General features: G+C 42.3%; 1 protein-coding gene across 6 annotated transcripts in view; it reads left to right on the top strand.

Annotated features, from left to right (window-relative positions):
- Positions 1 to 23,495, top strand: part of DNHD1 (dynein heavy chain domain 1) — an 84,033-nt gene that overhangs the window by 12,896 nt on the left and 47,642 nt on the right. For 3 of the 6 annotated variants that reach the window (XM_058446424.1, XM_058446426.1, XM_058446423.1), the window contains 5 exons: positions 1,183 to 1,339; positions 11,268 to 11,771; positions 11,898 to 11,949; positions 20,133 to 20,398; positions 20,489 to 20,732. In XM_058446424.1, coding sequence (XP_058302407.1) covers positions 1,183 to 1,339; positions 11,268 to 11,771; positions 11,898 to 11,949; positions 20,133 to 20,398; positions 20,489 to 20,732 — 1,223 coding nt within the window. The remainder of the gene's footprint in view (positions 1 to 1,182; positions 1,340 to 11,267; positions 11,772 to 11,897; positions 11,950 to 20,132; positions 20,399 to 20,488; positions 20,733 to 23,495) is intronic. The other 3 variants (XM_032166725.3, XM_058446425.1, XM_058446427.1) reach the window with 2 other exon arrangements.

The raw sequence follows: 23,495 nt of genomic DNA, 5'->3' as shown, positions 1-23,495 counted from the left end.
TTCAACCAAATTTTAACTCAAAAGAATTTTTTTTTTTTTAAATGGAGTTTCACTCTTGTCACCCAGGCTGGAGTGCAATGGCGCGATTTCAGCTCACTACAACCTCCACCTCCTGGGTTCAAGCAATTCTCCTGCCTCAGCCTCCCTAGTAGCTGGGATTACAGGCATGCACCACCACACCCGGCTAATTTTTTTTATTTTTAGTAGAGACAAGGTTTTGCCATGTTGGCCAGGCTGGTCTTGAACTCCTGACCCCAGGTGATCCACCCACCTTGACCTCCCAAAATGCTGGGATTACAGGCATGAGCCACCACACCAGACCTTCAAATTTTTATTAAAACACTGTGTGCTAGCCAACTCTTAGTGGCTCATTTTGAAAAACTTTTCCATCTGAATTTAACCCAGTTTGCAACTTCTGCTCTAGGGAGTTTCATCCTCCAGTCTAGCCTCATCATCATGGTGTAATTAAGAGCATAAGGGCTTGGGAGGCCGGACAAATCTTATTTAGGCCTTGAGTACTAGCAAGGGACTTTAGTATTTGAGCCTCAGTTTCCTGATCTTCAAACTCGGATAAAGATTTCTAGATTTAATTCTGTAATGAGAATTAAACGAGACTGTGAATACAAAGTGCCACATTCAGTACCTCTCAGTAGACACTGAATAAATGATGCCCATTGTGAACGTCCTGTCTGATTATTAGGAGTCTTTTATCCTTTTCAAGGATGTTTACAGATGTGGAGTTCTCTGGGGCTTGGGAGGTACGGATAACAGGATTGGGCTTCCTCAGGGATGGGCAGCCCATAGAGAAGTTCCAGTTTCATCACATTTGATCCTAAAACTTACCTGTCCACCTAGACTTTTAGGACCCTCTGCTGTCTCTCCTTCTAAGTCAGACCTTGGTACCTATTTGACCGTCTCTTCTAGCAGAGAGATCACTAGGTATAAGCACTTGCACATACCCCAAGCCTTTTCTCAGCTTGTATAGCTGAGAAAGCAGCTTTCTGGGCTTATACTCTTTCAGAGAACTCTCGAGAGGGAGCTGTCAGTATTGGTCACTGTTGGTAATATTACAATCTCTATAAATATTTGTGCAGTCTGAGGTAAGCTAGGCTGAGAAGAGGTCAAAGGTATCCAAGGAATGATTGGGATGCCAGCTCTGACCAGCTTAGTCCTTGATTCTAGGCTTCTGCAGGAGCTACACTCTGTGTCCTGGCTACCCCAGGAACTGGATCGGTGCTATGAGCTGCTGGACCTGCAGAAAGCTCTAGCCAAGGAGAAGTATAAGGCTCTACGGCTGCTCCATCGTTGCCTAAATCTCTGCACATCCATTCTTCGACTGGTAAGAGGCTCTTAGTTTATTGTGGACCTTTTCCCCAAGTTGAGCTCCCCAGAGTTTCAGCCTCCTCTTAATTAAGTTTCTCCTGGAATCCACTGGATGACCTGGACTCTACAGTTGAATCAGAGCCATTTTCCTGCCCAGCAACAGCAGTTTCTGCTCTAGGATGGATGAATCAATAACAGGTGTGCAGAGGCTTGAACTAGACCTTTCCCTAAGGGTTGATCTTGACCTAGGAGCAGGGAGGAGAAGGAATATATCAACGTCTATTTTGTCTGTTGTTTATGCTGACCTTTGAGAATTAGGGAATTTGAGAACAGGAATCCTGGTCTTTTATGCTGCTGAGCTTATTTTTGAACCTATCTTGAACCTTTGGAAGGCCACTGTAGTTAGTGGAAGGATGCAATGATGGAGTCCTTCCTAATTATGCATACGTTGCATCTGTGATGCACACCCCCTGCCTAGAGTTCTGGGAGGCCCTCCTGTGTACTGACCCCTTGCCCATGGCCTATTATCATGGTTTGTTGTCAGGTGGGGCTGGATATTCACACAGGACTGTGGCTAATTACCATGTATAGATAGTCCAGTTCTTAGAGAGGAGACCCACTCAGATTTTGTGAAAATAACTGATTAATGTGAAGGAGGCATGCCTTGCCTGGCTTGAGCCAGGTTTTGGGTTCTACATGTTGCTCTAAACTCCATCAGAGGAGGTTAATCACAAAGGACAGAACTCTGAAGTCTCAAAAATGGCCTCGACTGCAGGGAATTTCTTTTCTTTTTCTTTCTTTTTTTTTTTTTTCTTTGAGACAGAGTCTCGCTCTGTCACCCAGGCTGGAATGCAGTGGCACGATCTTGGCTCACTGCAAGCTCTGCCTCCCGGGTTCATGCCATTCTCCTGCCTCAGCCTCCTGAGTAGCTGGGACTACAGGCACCCACCATCATGCCTGGCTAATTTTTTTGTATTTTTAGTAGAGATGGGGTTTCACTGTGTTAGCCAGGATGGTCTTGATCTCCTGACCTTGTGATCTCCTGATCTCCGCCCACCTCGGCCTCCCAAAGTGCTGGGATTACAGGTGTGAACCACCGCACCCGGCCGACTGCAAGGAATTTCTATTCCTAGGAGGAAGCAATAACTTCTGTCGATTGCTCTGGTTGAAATCTTAAATATTTAAAAATATCTATAATAAAACATTTTCATAGAATTTTAAATAGTCAAATTCCTTCCCCTTCTAAGAATTACCTGTCCTCTTTATCCTACTCTGTTTTCCTTTTTCTGTCTTCCTTCTCACCTTTAAAAAGACTATATAATTTACTTACTATTTTTACTAATGTCTCATGATAGGTTGTAACCTCCACAAGGGTAGAGATCTTTGTTTTGTTCATTGATGTATCCCAGGAACCTAGGGATATTATTGAACGTCTTTGCACAAAGAGCCTCTGCATGTTTTATGAGTTTGTACTGATTGGACTCTTCAGTGATATCTTCTTTGGATGTTTTAGAAGAGTGGCTAAAAAGGAAATTCATAGTCTCTCTTCAGGAGGTTTAGAGGAAAGGGGCCAAAGGCATTAGCAATGTCAAGATCCTAAAGCCAAGGTGCAGGAGTGAAAAGGAGGCAGCGGCCTTTAGCTTCCAGACAATAAATGCTGGACCTGCCATTGTACCAAGCTGAATGAGGCAGGAGATGGGGGTGAGCTGCTCCACAGCCTTTCTCTACCTCTCAGTTCCTCAATCCCACCTTTAATGTTATAAAAATAGTTACAACTTTTTGAAATTCAGTAGTCAATTTTTTATATTAAGGTATAATTCATATACAGTAGACAAATTTTAACTGTACGGTTGTTGAATTTTTTGCATTTGTGTTTGTATTGCTATATATTTGTATACCTGGATCACGATAGAGAACATTTCCAGCACCCCAGCAAGCTCCCTGGTGCCTCTTTCACTGATAACCCCGCAGAGGTAACCGGTACTCTGACCTGTGTCACCACAGGTTAATTTTGTCTCATTTTGAATTTCATATAACTAGAATTGGACAGTGTGTGCTCCTCTTTGCCTGACTTTTTTCACTCAACATTATGTTTGTGAGATTTATCCATAATGTTCTAGGTAGCAATGGTTTACTCTTTTTGTATAGCTACGTAGTATTTCACTGTATGAATGACCACAATTTATATATTCATTCTCCTATTGTGGACATTTGGGTTGGTTCCAGTTTTTTACTATTATGAGTAACACTGCTCTGAACATTCTTGTACATGTCTTTTGGTGGACATAAGCATTTATTTTTTGGGGATATATATTCCAGGAGTGGAATTGCTGGAATAGAATATATGTATGTTTTGCACTGCCAAACAGTTTTCCAGAGTGGTTGTACCAGTGTACATTTCCATCAATGATGTTTATTTCCAGCTGCCTTTCATTCTGTTTTTTTTTTTTTTTGAGACGGAGTCTCATTCTGTCGCCCAGGCTGGAGTGCAGTGGTGTGATCTCGGCTCACTGCAAGCTTTGCCTCCTGGGTTCACACCATTCTCCTGCCTCAGCCTCCCGAGTAGCTGGGACTACAGGCACCTGCCACCACGCCCAGCTAATTTTTTTTTTGTATTTTTAGTAGAGATGGGGTTTCACCGTGTTAGCCAGGATGGTCTCAATCTCCTGACCTCATAATCCGCCTGCCTCAGCCTCCCAAAGTACTGGGATTACAGGTGTGAGTCTGGCTCTGTCTCCCAGGCTGGAGCACAGTAGTGTGATCTCAGCTCACTGCAACCTCCACCTCCTGTGTTCAAGTGATTCTCCTGCATCAGCCTCCCAAGTAGCTGGGATTACAGGTGTGAGCCACAACGCCCAGCTAATTTTTATATTTTTAGTGGAGACAGGGTTTCACCATCTTGGCCAGGCTGGTCTTGAATTCCTGACCTTAAGTTATTCACCCGCCTTGGCTTCCCAAAGTGCTAGGATTACAGGTGTGAGCCACTGCACCTGGCCTCAGTTGCCTTTCATTCTTACCAACACTTATTTTTTTTCTTTTCCCTCTGTCTCTCCCTCTCCTCTCCTCGCCTCTCCTCTCCTCTCCTCTCCTTCCTTTCCTCTCCTCTCCTCTCCTCTCCTTTCCTTTCTCCCTCCTTCCCTCCCTTCTTTCCTCCCTTCCTCTCTTTTTCTCTCCCTCCCTCTCTTCCTCCCTCCCTTCCTGTCTTCCTTCCTTCCTTCCTTCTGTGATTTTGTATTTTGATATAATTTCAAACTTATTAGAATTGTAAGGATAGTAAGATAAATTCTCACATACCCTTTATATAGATTGTTATTGTTCCCATTTGCTTTATCATTTATGCTCTTTCTTTTTCTCTAAACATATATACATTATTTTCTAAATAATTTGAGAGTCAATTGCAGGCATCAGCCCCCTTACCGCTGTCTTAGCTTGTTTTCTGTTGCTATAATAGAATATCAAAGACCGGGTAATTTATAAAGAATAAAAGTTTATTTGGTTCATGGTTCTGGAGGCTGGGAAGTCCAAGAGCATCTGGCAAGAGTCTCATCCCATGGTGGAGGGTATCACATAGTGATGAGACATGAATATGAGACAGAGAGAGGAGAGACGAAATCAGGTGAAACTCATCCTTTTTATCAGGAATCCATTCCCATGATAATTAATCCACTCCCATGATCAAAACATTGATCCCTTCATGTGAGTTGAGCCCTCTTGGCTCATTGATCCCTTCATGTGGGTTGAGCCCTCTTAAAGACCCCATCTCTTAAAACTGTTACTATGGCAATTAAGTTTCCAACACAGATTAACTTTTGGGAGACACATTCAAATCATTCAAATCATAGCAACTCCTATATATGTCAGTATGTTTTTTTCTGTGAATGAGGACATTTCCCTTTATAACTATAGTACAGTGATCAAAGATTAGGAAATTTCACTCTGATACAACTCTGTTATCTAATCTCCAATCTTTATTCAAAATTTGGCAATTGTTCTAATAATGTCCATTATTACTATATTTTTTCATTCTTCAGGATCCAAACCAGAATTATGTATTGAATTTAGTGTTCACTTCTCTTTAGTCTCTCTCATATGGAACAGTTCCTCAGCCTTTGTGTTTTCCTTACTTGCTTCAAGGCATGACAACTCTATAATACGGTTGGAACATTCCAAGCCTCCTTCCCCACTCCAGATAAGGCCAAAAATAGAATTTAGCTGAGATCTTGCTGGGTACTTTCCCCTTCTCTTTTCTGCTTTTTTTACTCCCTTAGAGGCTCTCGTTTCCCTGAAGATCATTCCTTCGATAAATCACATTTCTCCAAATCCCTGTCTCAGGGTCTGCTTCTAGGGAACTCAACCTAAAAGAATATGTATTAGGCCAAGCTCATTCACTGTTTTATTCAAATATTCTATAGACACAATTTTTTTTTTTGAGTCAGGGACTCACTGTGTCACCCAGGCTGGAGTGCAGTGGCATGATTTTGGCTTACTGCAACCTCCACACCCTTGGGCTCAAGCCATCCTCTCATCTCAGCCTCTTGAGTCACTGGGACTACAGACAAGGGCCACTGTACCTGGCTAATTTTTGTATTTATTTTATAGAGGCAGGGTTTTACCATGTTGCCCAGGCTGGTCTCGAACTCCAAGCTCAAGTGATCCTCCCACCTCGACCTCCCAAAATGCTGGGATTATAGGCATGAGCCACCACACCCAGCCAAGACACAATAATTTTTTAACCTCTTTTGTCTTTCAGTTTCTCAGAGATATATGTTAAATATCCCTTCCTACCTACAACTATAGATTTGTTCATTTCTGCTTGCTGTTCTTTCAGTTTTTGCAACATGTATTTTAAAATCATATTTTAAACTCATTTTAAAATAATATTTTTTTTGCACACAAAACAAACATTTTCTAAAAGTACATACAAACAAAAAGATGTATATCAAACATATTAGGAAGGTTGCACATGGGAAGACGGGGAATAGAAATGGGGGGTGGGAATTAAAGAAAATAAATGAGAGAGGGACTTTGTATGGATCAATGATAATAACTCAATCCTCTATTTGACAAAGAAGAAGGAGAAGGAAGAGGAAGAAAAAGAAAGTGGGATAAAGGATCAGAAAGGGAGGAAAATAGAAAAAATTAGAGTATGACTCCAGGGTAGACCTGTTTTGTTGTCGCTTGGTTGGTTGGTTGGTCTGTTGTATTTTTCATATGTTTCACCATGTTGGCCAGGCTGGTCTCGAACTGCTAGCCTCAAGTGATCAACCCGCCTCGGCCTCCCAGAGTACTGGGACTACAGGCGTGAGCCACCACGTCCAGCCCCCACATTGCTTCTGGCCTCTGTGGTAGACCTCCCAGACGGGGCGGCCGGGCAGAGGCGCTCCTCACATCCCAGAAGGGGCGGCCGGGCAGAGGCGCTCCTCACTTCCCAGACGGGGCGGCCGCGCAGAGGCGCTCCTCACTTCCCAGACGGGGCGGCCGGGCAGAGGCGCTCCTCACTTCCCAGACGGGGCGGCCGGGCAGAGGCGCTCCTCACTTCCCAGAAGGGGCGGCTGGGCAGAGGCGCTCCTCACGTCCCAGAGGGGTGGCCGGGCAGAGGCGCTCCTCACGTCCCAGACAGGGCGGCCGGGCAGAGGCGCTCCTCACTTCTTCCCAGACGGGGTGGCGGTCGGGCAGAGATGCTCCTCACTTCCTAGACGGGGTGGCGGCTGGGCAGAGGGGGCTCCTCACTTCCCGGACGGGGCGGCCGGGCAGAGGCGCTCCTCACATCCCAAAAGGGGCGGCCGGGCAGAGGCGCTCCTCACTTCTCAGACGGGGCAGCCGGGCAGAGGTGCTCCTCACTTCCCAGACGGGGCAGCCGGGCAGAGGCGCTCCTCACATCCCAGAAGGGGCGGCTGGGCAGAGGCGCTCCTCACATCCCAGACGGTGGGCGGCGGGCAGAGGCGCTCCTCACATCCCAGACGATGGGCGGCCGGGCAGAGATGCTCCTCACTTCCTAGACGGGGTGGCGGCTGGGCAGAGGCGCTCCTCACATCCCAGACGGGGCGGCTGGGCAGAGGAGCTCCTCACAACCCAGACGATGGGCGGCCAGGCAGAGACGTTCCCCACCTCCCAGACGGGGCGGCGGCCGGGCAGAGGCTGCAATCCCAGCACCCTGGGAGGCCAAGGCAGGCGGCTGGGAGGCGGAGGCTGCAGCGAGCCAAGACCACGCCACCGCACTCCAGCCCAGGCAACACCGAGCACCGAGTGAGCGAGACTCCGTCTGCAGTCCCAGAACCTCGGGAGGTCGAGGCCGGCAGACCACTCGAGGTCAGGAGCTGGAGACCAGCCTGGCCGACATGGCGAAACCACGCCTCCAGCCAAAGGAGAAAAACCAGGGAGGGGTGGTGGCGCGCGCCGGCAATCCCAGGCAGCCGCAGGCCAGGGCAGGAGAATCACGGGAGCCCGACGCAGGGAGTCTGCAGCGAGCCGAGTGTACTCCAGCCTGGGCCACAGAGGGAAGAAAAGAAGAAAGAGAGAGAGAGAGAGAAGGGAGGAAGGGAGGAAGGAAAGGAAGGAAGGCTTAAATAATATTTTTAACTCATTTTAAAATACATGTTTTCACTCTGTTTTGTTTTGTCATAGTACTCTAATCACTTTTGTTTTTTTTTTTTGTTTTTTTTTTTTTTTTGAGACAGAGTTTTATTCTTGTCGCCTAGGCTGGAGTGTAGTGGCACAATCTTGGGTCACTGCAGCGTCTGCCTCCAGGGTTCAAGCGATTCTCCAACCTCAGCCTCCCGAGTAGCTAGCATTACAGGCATCCGCCACCATGCCCGGCTAATTTTTGTATTTTTAGTAGACATAGGGTTTTGCCACATTGGCCAGGCTAGTCTCAAACCCCTGAACTCATGTGATCCGCCCACCTCAGCCTCCCAAAGTGCTGGGATTACAAGTGTGAGCCACCTCACCCTGCCAGTACTAATCACCTTTTTACGTACACCATAAATTATGTATTTATTATGTTTGCTGTCTCTCTCCCACCTCCTGGAGGGGCAAGGACTTGAGCACTCATTCACTAATATATCTCTAGTGCTTACTGTAGGGTGTGCCATTTAGTAGGTGCTCAGTGAATATTTGTTGAGTGAATGAATGACAAGTATGAATTTTTAACCATATCATTCTTCCAAGCAGAATAAGAACCTTAGCATTATCATACTTTTCTTTCCCTTCTCTCTTCCTCCCTCTATTCTTCCCATTACTCTTATATTGGTATCTCCTGGAATTTTCTTCAAGGTTGTTATGAACATTCTTGTTTTATAACCTACTCCTTTGTCTTAGTCCACTCAGGCCTCTATAACAAAATACCATAATCTGGGTGGCTTACAAACAACAAACATTTATTCTTGGAAGCTGGGAAGTCCAACATCAAGGTGATGGCAGATTCAGAGTCTGGCAAGGGCTCAGTCCTCATAGGTGGCACCTTCTCGCTGCAGAAGGGACTAGCCAGCTCTCTGGGGCCTTTTAAAAATAAAATTAACAAATAAAAATGGAATATATTCAAGGTGTACAATGTGATGACTTGATAGATGTATACACTGTGTAATGATTACCACAATCAAGTTAATTAACACATCCATCACCACACAGGCTGCACATTAGATTCCCAGAACTTGTTCATCTTATAACTAAAAGTTTGAACCCTTTGAATAGAACTATCATATGATCCAGCAATCCCACTTCTGTGTATATATCCAAAGGAAATGAAATCAGTATCTCAAAGAGATAGCTATACCCCCATTTTTATTGCAGGATTATTCACAATAGCCAAGATATAGAAACATTGATGTGTCCATCAATGGATGAATGATTAAAGAAATTGTGATATTAATACATATATACAATGAAATATTTTTCAGCCACAAAAAGAAGGAAATAATGCCATTAGTGACAACACGTATGAACCTGGAGACATTATGTTAAGTGAAATAAGCCAGACAAAGAAAGACAAATACTGTATGATCTGGGACCTTTTTTTTTTTTTTTAAGGGCACTAATCCTATTCCTGAGACTGGAGACCTCATGACCTAATCACCTCCCCAAAGACTCCACCTCATAATGCTATCACCTTATGGGTTCAGATTTCAAAATATGAATTTTGGAGGGACACAAACACACAGGCCATAGCACTATTTAAAATTAACAATATATCTCACAAATTTCTTTGCCCATCAAATCTTTTATAGAACACTTTATCCTCTTGGATTCATTTTCCTCTGCCTGGAATATATTAATACTATTCCTTATTTTTTTTAAGGGAGAATCTGTGGATGAAAAATTTTCTGAGTCTGTATATCTAAAAATGTTTTTACTTATCCTCAAACTTTAATGATATTCTGGCTAGGTATAGAATTCCAAGTTTTTTATTGTTATCATTACTTTTGAGACACCATCTCACTCTGTTGCCCATGCAGTGGCATGATCAGGGATCACTGCAGCCTCGACTTCCCAGGCTCAGGTGATCCTCCCACCTCAGTCTCCTGAGTAGCTGGGACTACAGCAGTTGATACCACAATGCCTGGCTAAGTTTTTGTATTTTTTGCAGAGATTGGGTTTCACCATGTTGCCCAGGCTGGTCTCAAACTTCTGGACTTCAGTGATCCACCGTCCTTGGTCTTCCAAAGTGCTGGCATTACAAGCATGAGCCACCATGCCCGTCCTAAACATTTTTTTTTTTGCATAATTTGGACGTTATCACCCCTAGTATTGGTGCTTTAAAAATGTATACTGATTATGTTCTATGGTATTAACAATTATTATTGTTGTCGTTGGTATGGTTTTATCCTAATGGCACTCAGTAGGCTCTTTTAATGTGAGATTATACATTCCTTTTACAAACATTTACTGTGGAACTACCCCATGCCAGGCACTGTGTTAAGCAATAGAAAAATGAAATAAGGTGTAACAGAGATCGCCTCCTAAAGGAGCTTACAGTGTAGTGGATGAGTTATATAAATAACAAAATGATGGTGCACTGGACTAAGGGTTATGAAGTGGGAAGCATTGCGTATTGGGGAGTATTGTCAGAACATGGAAGAAAACATCTCACTTAGTCTCATATATAAAATCATCATATGCATAGGGCATGTTTGTATATGATGTCCCATGCTTAGGACTTAACTGTCTTATGCTTGGGTCTGAGAAGATTGGGGCTTGAGCTCATGGATACCAGAAGTACAATTCACAGAACCCATCAGTTCTAATCACAAGCTCTAGGGAGCATCAGAAGGAACGGGAGAGCAGGGAAGACAAAGGGTCCATCTGGCCAAGCATAGCTTTCTGGTACCTCTTCTCTGTTCCTCAACAGTAAAAGTCCAGAGCATTGGCAATTGTCAGCAGCCTTTATAGGCTGAGGAACCTCCCAGATCTGGAAGAACCCACAAAAAGGCTCCCAGGCTTTTATTCCACATTCCCTCTTCTCTAATAGAAAGTCTATATCAGTGCCCAGAAACAGCTTCTACTATAACATAAAGCAATATCATTCTACTCAGCAGGCCCCATCACCTGGCCTAATTATTATCCAGAGTCCATATCCTGAAATTATTGTTTAGCCTTATTTATCCCATCTTTTTCTTTTTGTCTCTTCTGTGCATTGCAAACCTCTATATTTACATATACACAGATTTTCTATTTGAGTTCCACCCTGGGGGTTTTCAGTAGACAGGCCTGGCCTACCACATTAGCACATTGTGACCTCTCAATATATGTTCTCTATTTCACATCTTCTCTGGTCACTTAAACATTGAGGGGGTGAGGTGGGGGTAAACTCTACTAAAAAGGAGCCCTCCATGTATATATCTAGGTTCTAGGTCCCAGACTCCAAGACCTGAGAGTTTGCACAGACTAGTGGGTGACTGGTTTGCTCTCCATCCCCCTATCTCTGGTGAGTTTCCATTCTATGCTCACAGGTTCACGAGGACACATACCACATGCAACAGGGCCTACAGGAGCGAGTGCAAAACTGTGACAGGATCAGGACAGGCCAAGGCTCCATATACCTTCAGAAGGTACAGCGCAAGCAACTGGAGCAGAAGCTGAAGCAAGCAGAGGCCTGGTGGCTGCAGCTGGGAAAGTTTGCCCGCCTAGTCGACTACATGATTTTTCAGAGCCTCATTTCTGTCTTGGAAGAGCAGATAACCTCTTTTGTGGCCAACATCCTTCAAGTGAGGTGGTGGGTGGCATGTGTGGAGGTGGCAGGCAGTCCAGGGCCAAATGCTGAGGAATGTATACTGACATCTAGCCCCTCAACCTTTCCTGACCCTTTTTTTTTACAGGCTGCAAGGCAGAAACCCTTTCTCTCATCACAGTTGGTCTTTGATGATCATGGCCAGCTGTCTCATGTGCCCTGTGTTGAAAATATGATCCAGACTCTAACTGGAGGCCTACAGTCTGTCAAGACCTCTGCCTTGCAGGTATTCTGGATTGGGCAGAGAGCTGGCTGTGAGAATTCCCAGTTCCTATCCTCAGAAGCTCACAACCTGGTTTGAATCCCTCATTGTTTTCCCATTTCTGCCCCTTCTCCATATCCTGGCATGAAGGTAGTGCAGTCTGCAGACCTGAAGCCCTCCTCGGATTCCCTGTATTCTGAAGGTATTTAGGGAGACCTAGGCAGGGGGTAGGAAGGCTGAAGGAGGGGAAGGGCACAAGTACGAATGGCATGGGAAGAAGGCAGGAGGTCCAGGCTATAGAGTCAGGCATTGGGTGTGGATGGAGCAGCTCTAACCTGGTATGTTATGGGTAGAAGGGTCAGGGAGTGTTTTTGCTCACAAATTCACGTGGTTATGTGTATGTGCGTGCAATGAGAGGGTGTATGAAAGAGTGTAAGTACATTGTCCTTCCAAACCTGGTTCATCCAAAACTCTGAGCTTTTTCTCCAGTGCCATAATTGCATTTCATTTACTACTGAATTTTATTGCTAAGTAAATTTGTACTTGTTTGAAGAGCTCTGCTTGCTCAACACTTGCTTTATGTCATATAGCTCTTTTTCATTTCATATGGATTAATTCATCGTATTGAAATATTTTATGGTTACCAATTATTATTGGTTATCAGTCTTCACACTTATTAACCATCAGCGTGGAAATGCATCTTCACATTTCCCTTATTTAGGATACTAATGCTGTCACAAATAAAATCATTAAATGCAATCAGTCACATCTGACTCATCCATACTTTTTAATTTCCTCATTCAACTTCTATCTGTTCATTAAGAAGATTTAAAGACATAACGTTAATAGGTGACAAGGAGCAAAAAGGTTCACTGAAAGGAACCTGTGTCTTTTACAAATTATACACCAGTTGGGGCACATTGTTTTCCCCAAATAAATTTAGGTTAATTGATAGAGACTATTGATACTCGTTTTACATGGTGCTGTGGAAAGAAGAAAGGCTCTGGAGTCAGACTCATTAGTTTACTAGTCTGCAAAGTGGGAATAACAAAAATACCTAACCTGAAGAATTATTTTAAAGATTAAAAGAGATAATGTGTCTAGTATGGTGCTCAGCACATAGAAATACATGCTACAGATGTGCCTTCTTACTATTATTAGTATTAAATATGTAGATAAATCAGATATTTCACAGCATTTTCTCATTATATGTGGTACTACTTCATGTTATAAATATGCTGTAGTATTTTTTGAATGGTTAAAAGGAGCAAAAAAGAACCTTTTGCATTTTTATTCTAAATTCTAGTGAAGCTGAAAATATTCACCTACCATGTCTTAGGTTGTCCCTTCTACTTTTAAAAAAGCACACGGATTGGTATGTTTAGGGGTGAAATGTCATGATGCTTGTATCTTACCTTCAAAATGTTTAGGGGAATGAAAAGATAGAAGGAAAAACAAATAATGCAATGTGACAAAATGTTAATCATTGTTGAATCTAAGTGGATGGATAAGGGTATTCATAGTACCATTCTTTAAACTTTTCTACAAAATTTGAAGAAAAAAAGGATATGAATGGAAAATCAGATTCATATAATTGAGTAATCAAAACCAAAGTTCTTTTTATTGTTTGTTTGTTTTCAAGACAGGGTCTCACTCTGTCATCCAGGCTGGAGTGCAGTAGTGCAGCCTCAACCTCCTGGGCTCAAGTGATCTTTTTGCCTCAGCCTCCCAAGTAGCTGGAACTGCAGGCACATACCACCATGCCTGGCTAATTTTTAAATTTTTTTTTAGAGATGGCGTCTCGCTATGTTGCCCAGGCTGGTCGTGAACTCCTATCCTCAAGCAATCCTCCCATCTTGGCCTTGCAAAGTGCTGGGATTACAGGCATGAGCCACTGTGCCTAGCCAGAACTGAAGTTCTGTTGTCCTTAAATTCTTTTAAAAAATTAAAAAGGTTTGATTTGCATTTCTCTAATGATTGATGATATTGAGCTTTTGTTCATATGCTTGTTGGCCGCATGTATGTCTTCTTTTGAAAAGTGTCTGTTCATGTCCTTTGCCCACTTTTTAGTGGGGCTGTTTTTTTTTTTTCTTGTAAGTTTGTTTAAGTTCCTTATAGATGCTAGATATTGGACCTTTGCCAGATGCATAGTTTGCAAATATTTTCTCCCTTTCTGTAGGTTGTCTGTTTACTCTGTTGATAGTTTCTTTTGCTGTGCAGAAGCTCTTAAGTTTAACTGGATCCCATTTGTCAATTTTTGCTTTTGTTGTGACTGTTTTTCTCACTTATAAGTGGGAGCTAAATGATGAGAACTCATGGACACAAAGAGGGGAACAACAGACACTGGAGCCTACGTAAGGGTGGAGGATGAGAGGAAGGAGAGGAACAGAAAAAAACAACCATTGGGTACTAGGATTAGTACCATGATGAAATAATCTGTACAAAAAACTCCTGTGATATGAGTTTACCTATATAACAAACCTGCACGTGTACCCCGGAATCTAAAATAAAAGTTTAAAAAATGGAATAAATTTTGAATAAAGGTAAATAAGTAGCAGTTAAAACACTAATAGTAGTCTTTAAGAAACATACATCCAACTGAGAAAACTTTTACTTAAATGAGGCAAAATTTGTATGGCCTTTTAACTAAATTACAAAATAATTTCAATAGCCCCACTTACACACAAAAGTATGAAAATTAACTCCTTTCAATAGAAATGTATACATGGACTAGGTTCTAATCACTAAAAGAATACTCAGGATATTATTAATAAAATAGTTGCAACATATTCTCCAGTCTTAAATGGTGTTCTCCGATATTTTCCAGAGAACATTTTACAACTAAACAAGAGAGTATTACTGTTACTATTTGATGTCCTTACAATCTTTTCGGAAGTTTTCTGCAGTTCAAAACTCAGCACGATCAGATAATCACTTTTCTCATCTGTCAGATGTCAAATCCAAAAACCTTAAACTTTAGTATGGCAATATCCTACTAAGATTGGAATAACTTTTTGATATTTGTGGTAAGATAAATCTGTTACACTGAAAAGAGACAAAGGATTGCCTAATTTTAATTATATAATCTCTTGATGTACATTTTGGTTGGGATGGCTGAAATTAGCTTGGAGATATAATGCAAAAATATGAAAACTATGATTTTTTGCGAGGAGACTGCACAGGGAAGGTCTCTTTGGAGTATGAGGTATGAGCAGTAGGACTAGGAAGGGGAAGTATAGAGGGAAGCGGCGTGACTGTGAGTAGATTTATAAATGAGAGAGAAGGAAAGATTTTTTTTCCTTGCTGCTCTGTGAGAAAGCAACCTTGGAGGTATGAGGAGTCATATAAATATGTTTAACAAGAAGCTTTGCTCTGTGTAGAATATCTGAGTCACTCATTCAAGGAAACCTATAGTAAAGATCTATATCATTGAAGCCTTTCAAGTTGGATTGATATTTTAAAATTCAACTCCATGTTGACTTATATGTATTATATCAATACATATAAATTTTCAATTGAAGCCCCAAATCCCTTAGAAATGGCAGGTAAATTACATTCCTTTGATTTAGTTGATTTCAAATTTCTTCTTATGGCCAGGCACAGTGGCTCACACCTGTAATCCCAGCACTTTGGGAGGCCAAAGCAGGAGGGTTACTTGAGGCCAGGAGTTTGAGACCAGTGTGAGCAACATAGTGAGACCCTGCCTGTACAAAAAAATTTACAAATCAGCCAGGCATGGTGGTGTGCACCTGTAGTCTCAGCTACTCAGATGGCTGAGGTGGAAGGATTGTTTGATCTCAGGAGTTTGAGGCTGCAGTGAGGCATGATCACACCACTGCATTCCAGCCTGGGTGACAGAGATACCAAATCTAAAAATTTTTTAAAATTTTCTCATTATAAGCAAAGTTTATTTCATTCTTACCTTGGTTATGAAGTTAGTGATTTCTGTTTTGTTTTGTTGGTATGTTCTTTTGCCAAATTCCATTAAAAATAGACTAGCTTTTCTTTCCATTGCTTGGAATCACAATTGACTTTGTATAGCACCATATTGCCTGAGCACTCTCATAGGTCCTGGCATCTAGAATCACTGCTCTTCAAGCTTGTCTTATATTTTGGAGCTCACAAAACAGACAATTACTAAATTCAAAGGTAGAGAAGAAGTAACAGCACCCATCTTCACAGAATTTGAAAGTAGAATATCAGGAAGAGAACCCCTGTCTCTCAAATTTCTGCTTATGCTTTTTTTCATGTCTTCTCTCTGTGCATCTTTCCAGTTCCTCTGCCGTGATTCCTGAGACCAGTTATCTCTGCTTCCTTTGGGCTTTCTGCTCCCTTATAACTACTTCTTTCAAATAACTTAAACTTTTTATGACACCAACTCCATCCTTCACTTTATATGATATTTGAGTTTTCCTGTTCGTGAGACTGATTTAGTTCAAATTTCAAGACAGGGAGTATGATTGATTCAGCTTCTCCTGTAGATTGCATGATTTATTCATAAGCTATGGCAAGGGGATGTGTCATGGTGCAAAATAACTGGCTTTTAGCTATAGGCAAGGGCAGATCCTCTTAGAAGGTTGTGTATGATGGGGGAGGTTGCAGTCTTCAGCTATGCTTGTGTTTGGCTATAAACGTCTATTATATGGGCCTGAGTATGGGGGTTGATTTTGGATTAAGTAATCTTAACTCAAAACTATGTACGCACCTATAACTAAAAAATTCATGATGCAGCTAGATTCAGCCACAGTGGCCTAAACAAAATAAAACAAAACAAGAAGTCTTGAAGTAGGTGCTTCCAGAGTTTGTTCTGTGGCTCAAAAGTGGTCATCAAGTACCAAGTTCTTTGTATCTTTGCATCACTCTTTCCTGCTTTTAGCTATATTTAAGAGCAGATTCTGTAAGAGAGTTAATGTGTGGTGGAGGAGGCCACAATAAAGTGGTTTTTGTTTTTTTGTTTTTTCATTCTCAGGCTTGTTGCCTCATAGTTGCAAGACAAGCTGCAATGTCAAGCATCCCATTCTCAAGCAAAATCAGGCAGAAAAGGAGAGGCAAGGTTAACAAGAGAGCTCTGTGTCTGACTCTCACTTTTTGCCAGGAAAAGGAATCTTTTCCGGAAACTCCCCATCAGACTCACTTTTACATCTCACCATCAAAATCTGCGTCATGTGTCTACCTCTAGCTGTAAGATAGGCTAGGAAATCAAATGGCTGACGTTCTCAGTGTCTCATGGAAGATGGTTCTATAACCATAGAGGAAGGGAGAAGGGAATAGCTATTGAGTAATCAACCAATATACCTTCAGAGTCCCATTCTTCAGGTAGGCTCTGTCCACCTGGCAAGCAAGAGAATCACCAGCATTCTCTACATCGTCATTTCATACTATACTCTTTCCCTTCTATCCCTCACTTAATCTTAGTTCTGTAAGTAACAATATCTTTAAACCCACCAGCAGTTGTTGTGTTGATGTCTTTCTAGTAATTTTGTTTGTCTGAAGGTCACTTTTTACTAAATTCCTCAGGAAGGGCTTGTAGGGACAAAATTCTGAAGTTCTTCTATGTTGATAACAATTTGTACCTTTTGAAAGTTAGTGTTGCTGGATATAAAGTTGATGGTTTATACTTTTTTCCTTTGCGTATCTTAAATATGTTCCTATGTTTTCTTAGGACATTATGAGTTGCTATCAAAAAGCCTTCGATAGTCTAATTTTATTTGCTTTACAAAATCACTTGTTCTTTTTGCCTAGATTTTTTTTCTTTTTTATTGAAATCTAGTTATTTTTGTTAGAATATGTGTTGGTATTGAACATTCTGGGGAAGGATTCTCAGGTATGTTCTTTCAAAATGTGGCTTTATATCTTTTTTTAAATTTCAGAACAATTTTTCTGAATTACGGTTTTTAATATTTGTTCTCTTCCCTTGCTTTTTTTTTTTCTGCGGGGAATCTTGTTACTGATACATTAGATCCTTATCACCCATCCCCAATATTTTTCCCTTTCTCTTGAAATCTTTAAAATTGTTTTTTATTTCCTTTTTAGTTGTATAATTACCCTTATTTTGCCTTCTATTTTTCTTGAGAAATTATCTGTCGCATTTGTTTACTCTTATGTCCCATTTTAGTTAAATTTCCATTATGAAATTGTTTTTTCTTTAATTTATAATTCTTTCCATAGTTCTGTCACGTAACTTCTGAGTTTTTCTAATTCTGATATGTGTCCTCTCATGTCGTTTTTCTATTGTCTTTTAGCTTGTTTTGAAATAGGCTATAGTTTTGCTCTGGTTTTTGACGTGCTTTCATTGTCTCTAGGGATTTATTCTATGCCTTGCTTTGTTTTTTTCTTGGTATGGGGTTTGATGTTGATACTTTTCTACTGCTCATAGAAAACTGGAAATTTTAGCTTTTCTTAACTTTCAAAAGAAGACTTGGTTCAAAATAGTTCTCTAACCTCTCAGTTTCACTTTCTATTGTTTTTCTGTATTAAAACAAATGATGGCTTACTTTCTGAGGTTTTCTGGTTTCCCTCCCCTACCTTCATCTAGACTTTTCCTTTTTCTCTATTGCTGCTCAATCCTTATTCTACTCCCAGCATTTTCTCCATGACGAGCTGTGTCCCAAAAGGGAGCCCTGACTGTTTGGTTTCAAGAGTACACAGGGCATAGATTACTTAAGCTTCTATAGACCTTACCTCACCTGTTCTTGGTGGGGGTAAGACCCCCTTCCAGTTTTACCTGCTGTTCTCAAATGGGCCCTCTGCCTCCCAGTAAATGCTTGATGGCTGTTTGGGGGTTTTCTTATTCTTAGGTCCATCTGTTGCTTCATTGATTCCCTCTGCATCATTCATCACAAATGGTGATGCCATGTGTGTTTTGAGGTTGCAGATGGTTTGACCCCACCTACTTGTATTTTAGGATTTGTGAGGATCCCTTGTCCTCATTTGCTAAAAAATGCCATCCTTGCGTTTTTGGTTTTACTATCTAATTGTTCTGTCGTTTTTACATGGGCATTTGGGGGAGATTTCAAAGTGATGCTGCCATTGCCATCATCTTCTCAGAATCCCTTCTGGCATTTTTTTAAAGGATCATTCTTTTTCTTACATGGAGCAGAGACTATAAGGTATAGGAGGCAAGGGCCAATGCAGGGAGAAAAGTTAGAAGGCTTTTGCAATAATGCAGTAAAAGATGATGGTGACTTGGGCGGGGGGAGGAGGGCAGGTGGTGGTAAATGTGAGAATTAGTAGATTCTGGATATATTTTTAAAGTACAGACAACAGGATTTTTAAATGGGGGGATGTGTTGTATGTGAAAAAGAGTCAAAGGTGACTGTAAAGATTTTGACTGGAGAAACTGGAAGAGCAGAGTTTCCATTTACTGAAATTGGAAGACTGCAGTTTTGGCAGGGAGGAATTAGAGTTCATTTTGGCTCTGTTAAATTTGAGGTGCATGTTAGACATCCAGATAGAGAAGTGAAGTAGGCAGTTATTTAAATGGGATTGGAGTTAAGTGAGAGATCTGGGCTACAGATAAATTTGGGAGCAAATATGTGGTACTTACAGCCATAAAGCTGGATGACATTTCCTAGAGAGTGAGTACAGTTGGAGAAGAGAAGAGATCAGCTAGGAGTACTACAGGGTTTGGGTGTGGATAGTATGGCTCTTATTCTGAACATTTTAATTCTTTCCTTTATTTTGTGCGAAGTTTTAACACAAATACTAAACTTGTCAGTTAACCAGTTCCTAAAGAGTTAATGAGTGGCTAGGTTCAAGAATATTCTTTAAGACAGATAACTGAGGACTGGCATGTTCAATATTCCTTCCCACCAACTCCTCTGTTCTGCAGATGCCAGAGACTACAAACTACACTTCCCAGACTCGCCTGCAGCTAGGTGTCATATACAATTTAGGATCCACCAGTTAGATCTACAAAAGACTTTGATTCAGAATTGAATTAAGAGGGGGAAAGAGTCAGGGCATATGCCATCCATTCTGTGGATCATAGCAGAGGCAGTGTGTTTTGTAGTTGATGGTGTGACAGTGACATCTCATTTTGCCAGGCAGCACACAGCCCTAGATGCTCAACCTTGAGTGGTTTTGTATTTTAGCTCTCCTATTATTCTGCAACCCATTTAATATTCTTTAATAAGTCCCTCCCTGCTTAGACTAGCTAAATTATGTTATTTGCACATGAACCCTAACTAATAAATCCCCTTCATGGGTCTGGTATTTTACATTTGTGATATAGATGTATGTGTTAACTCACTCATGAGCAGAGAATGGGTGTGTGTGTGTGCGTGTGTGCGTGTGTGTGTGTGTACACTGAGGGCAAGGAGAAAGGAAGGTTGTTTATGGGCTCTGGAGGGTACTCACGGACAATTATGGCATGTGCTCCACTAGAAGAAGATGAAGAGGAGGACTCAAAAACCGAATTTCTGATGCCCAAGTTCCAGGGCCAGCCCAGTGATGCTGTGAGCATCTTCTGTGGCCCGAATGTGGGATTGGTGTGGCCCTGGAAGTCTCACCCAATTGCTGGTATCTTGGAGGTCCGCGGATATCAGCTGCGGGGCCAGTACTTCCCCCGCAATTATAAGCAGCTGGAGGAAGACCTGGACAACAACCCTCAGATCCAGCAGGCACTGAATATACAACAGGTGCTGCTGGAGGTGAGAACAGTGGTTTAAGGGATAGGGCGCTGCCCACCAATTCCCATTGTAGCCACCTGCCTCTGCCCTAAACACCTTGTCTGCCCTTAGGGTGTGCTGTGCGAGGTGCAGGAATTCTGCAGGGAACATCATTGGATAACAGGCATTTATGAATTCCTGCAATCCTGGGGGCCTCAGAAGCTGGAAGACATGAGAGGTGGTCCCATCAAGAACTACGTGACGCTGGTGAGCCACCTAAATATTTGGCAGGCCCGTGTCTCCAGTATGCCTATCGAGTTGCTCACAAAAGGCAAGTTGCTGCTACTTAGCTGCCATGATGTACAGGCAGAGATGGGTGAGTACTGCTTCTCTTCCCTCTCCTCCTTCACTTTTCTGTATGTCTATTCACATGGCCTGCCTTGGTCCTGGAATGTCCTCCAGAGACCTTCGGTGCAGGCCTGTTATTGGACCTATGAAGCCTTCCAAAGCCCGAGGTCCCAGGCCCTTTCCTTTGCCATCAAAGGTATGCTCACTGCAGAGGTCGGCCTCTCTGTTTTGGCTCTGCTCATACCCTGTATTCCTTAGGAATCATGTTCCTGTGCTTCGGCTACTAGGCTCAGTGTCTTTACAGAGATTCTTGGGAATCTAGGGTGCCTTCTGTCTGCATGTAGCTGAGTGAAATTTATACTACAATTTGCATGTGTAAAAAGCTACTCTCTTTAACTGATCTTGTCTTACTCTGTAGTCCTAACTTCTACTGGTAGTGAAAGAATGTAACCTTTCCAATTAAAGAAAGCTCCTTTCATTTAAAGCAGTCACTTTTGGTCTGATTCAATCTATTTGGGGTATCTGGGAAATTGAAAATTTATACTGTAGTTCTGGGTTGTTTTCACTCTCAAATGTCTTTTCCTCCCTTTTCCTTCCCAAGGTGCCACCTGTACTGGGGAAGGCCAGTGGGCTGGGGTCTGAGGTGTAATACATCCTTGCCTGGTCTCTGCCCTCCTGACATTGCTGCTTCTGGTGCTGCTGTGTCCTGGGCTGGTAGAGCTGTGGTGTGTTTTCTTGGACTAATAGGGACCTGGAGTGTCTATCTTTGCTGACCTGTCCTTGTCTTGACATTTGCTGGCATAGCTGATCCTTGGAGTTTTCGTGAATCCTTCATCCATTCTCTGTCTTAGGCTGGCTACCCCCATGGCTTTTGCTTCAGGGTCCCTAGCCCCTCAACACAGGAACTTCATCTAGGCCATTGGCTATCAATTCTCTGCTGTCATCTCTATCCCCTGCCATTTGGGAGTTGTGGGAAACTGGTAAGCATTATATCTGCCCCTCTTTTTACTACAACACATAACAGTATGATTTCTACTCTGCTGTGACTGTTTCACGTTAGCAAGGGACACCCTAAAAGGTGGTCTTTCCCAAAGTTCTATATAGAAAGTGGGGCTCAAGACCATTCTACTATCTATTTTCTCCTCAACCCATCTCAGGTTCCCTCCTCTTGCCACATCTACCCCTACTAAGCCAACGCCCAATTGTTGGTATCCCTGGGTCTCTGAGAAATCTGGTTTATGACCTAGTATTTTATCCTCTTTTCTCTTTCTCCCTTCCTATGGGAAGGATATCTCATGCTATTGTGTACTAGCTAGTGCCTCAGCCTAGGAGTTCGCCATAGAGAGGCTCACAGTGGGGTAGATTTGGAAGCCAGTGATTTGTTCTTTTAGGAAATATGGAGGTTGTTCTCCTTCCTCACCTAGCCTCAAGGATGGCAATAGCCAATAGTATCTACTTCCTGTGAAGACTAGATTCTATTGGACCCATGGCTTCCCAGGCCTGCTTTCTTTATGAAGGTTAGAAGCCACTGGGGCCTGGAAAGAGTTTGCTTGTATGCCCTGCTTGCTTAGCCTTCCCTGTCTTGGCTCTCAACAGATGAAAGCACATGTATCATTAGGTATCCAATGGGCCACTAAATCTCCCTGCTCTTGTACAGGGGGTTCAGGCGGGCAAGGCAGGAACCGGGAGGACCTTTGATTGTTTTATCTTCTCTCTGGCCCTGTTTTGGTCAGGCTTTACTTCACTGCTGCTGAGAAAGCTCATTGTTGTTCTAGTTTGTTAACTTCTTGATCCTCAATCCAGGACCAACTAGCCTCTTTAAGAGGAGCAGGTGGACAGAAATAAGCACTGGATTTAGAACCCTGTCTCCGTTTTTTCACTTGCTTTGTAACTTCAGATTACTGCGTTTTAGTTTCTTTATTTGTAAGCTAGGCATGATAACACAGTCACTCACAGGGTTATAGTAAGGATGATTAAGTGAGATATTATTTGCAATACTCTTAGCATTGAGTGTGGCATGCAGTAAGTGCTTAATATTTTTTTTTCATTTCACCTTATCCCCTTGTGTCTACTTTCATCCTTCTTGCTGATCTAATTTTATCTAACCCTCTAACTTAACTCTGTTGTTTCTCTTCTTCCTGAACTCCCTTGAACAACGAATGGTGTAATTATACACTCTGACGAATTAGCTTCACCAGAAACTTGGGGTCACCCTTTACTCCTCCCTCTCCTTGACCTTACTACATCCAACCTGTCACCAAATCCTTGTCATTCTTCTGCCCCCTAAGTATCTCTTAAATCTGTTTTCATCCATCTCCAGCTTCTAATCCCAAGGAGTCCTGGTATTTTATCAGTGCATTGCTCCTTTATACCATACGGTGTCACTGTGGAGCTCCCATCTGCCTTCATCTGCCTGTTGCTACTGGTCCAAAAGCAGCACCATAAAAAAGCAAACAAACAAAAAAATGTGGCAGCATTGCAATGGCCTAGTTACTGTTATGTTCCAAAGGGACAGTGTGAAAAAGGATGAGTTTAGATCTTCCTGTTCTGTTTGATATAGGTTGTCCCTCAATAGGCTTCCTCTCAGCAGGTTTTCTTAATCTCAGGTCTTAGTACCCCGTCGTCTTGGTTACTTCCTCCAAGTCTCTGAAAGTGACATACCCAGTATGTTTCAATTATCTGTCCCCCAAACTCACTGTTTTGCTTTCTAGTTGCAGAGATGCTAATAGAGGATCGGCCAGTTTACTTCGCACATAACCTAAAATATATTTTTAAATACTTTTTATAAACA

This window comes from Hylobates moloch, unplaced genomic scaffold (genome assembly GCF_009828535.3).
Source record: "Hylobates moloch isolate HMO894 unplaced genomic scaffold, HMol_V3 SCAFFOLD_11, whole genome shotgun sequence".
In the NCBI taxonomy this organism is placed as follows: domain Eukaryota; kingdom Metazoa; phylum Chordata; class Mammalia; order Primates; family Hylobatidae; genus Hylobates; species Hylobates moloch.
Note: the sequence above shows the minus strand (reverse complement) of the source record. Positions and strands in the feature narration are given on the sequence as shown.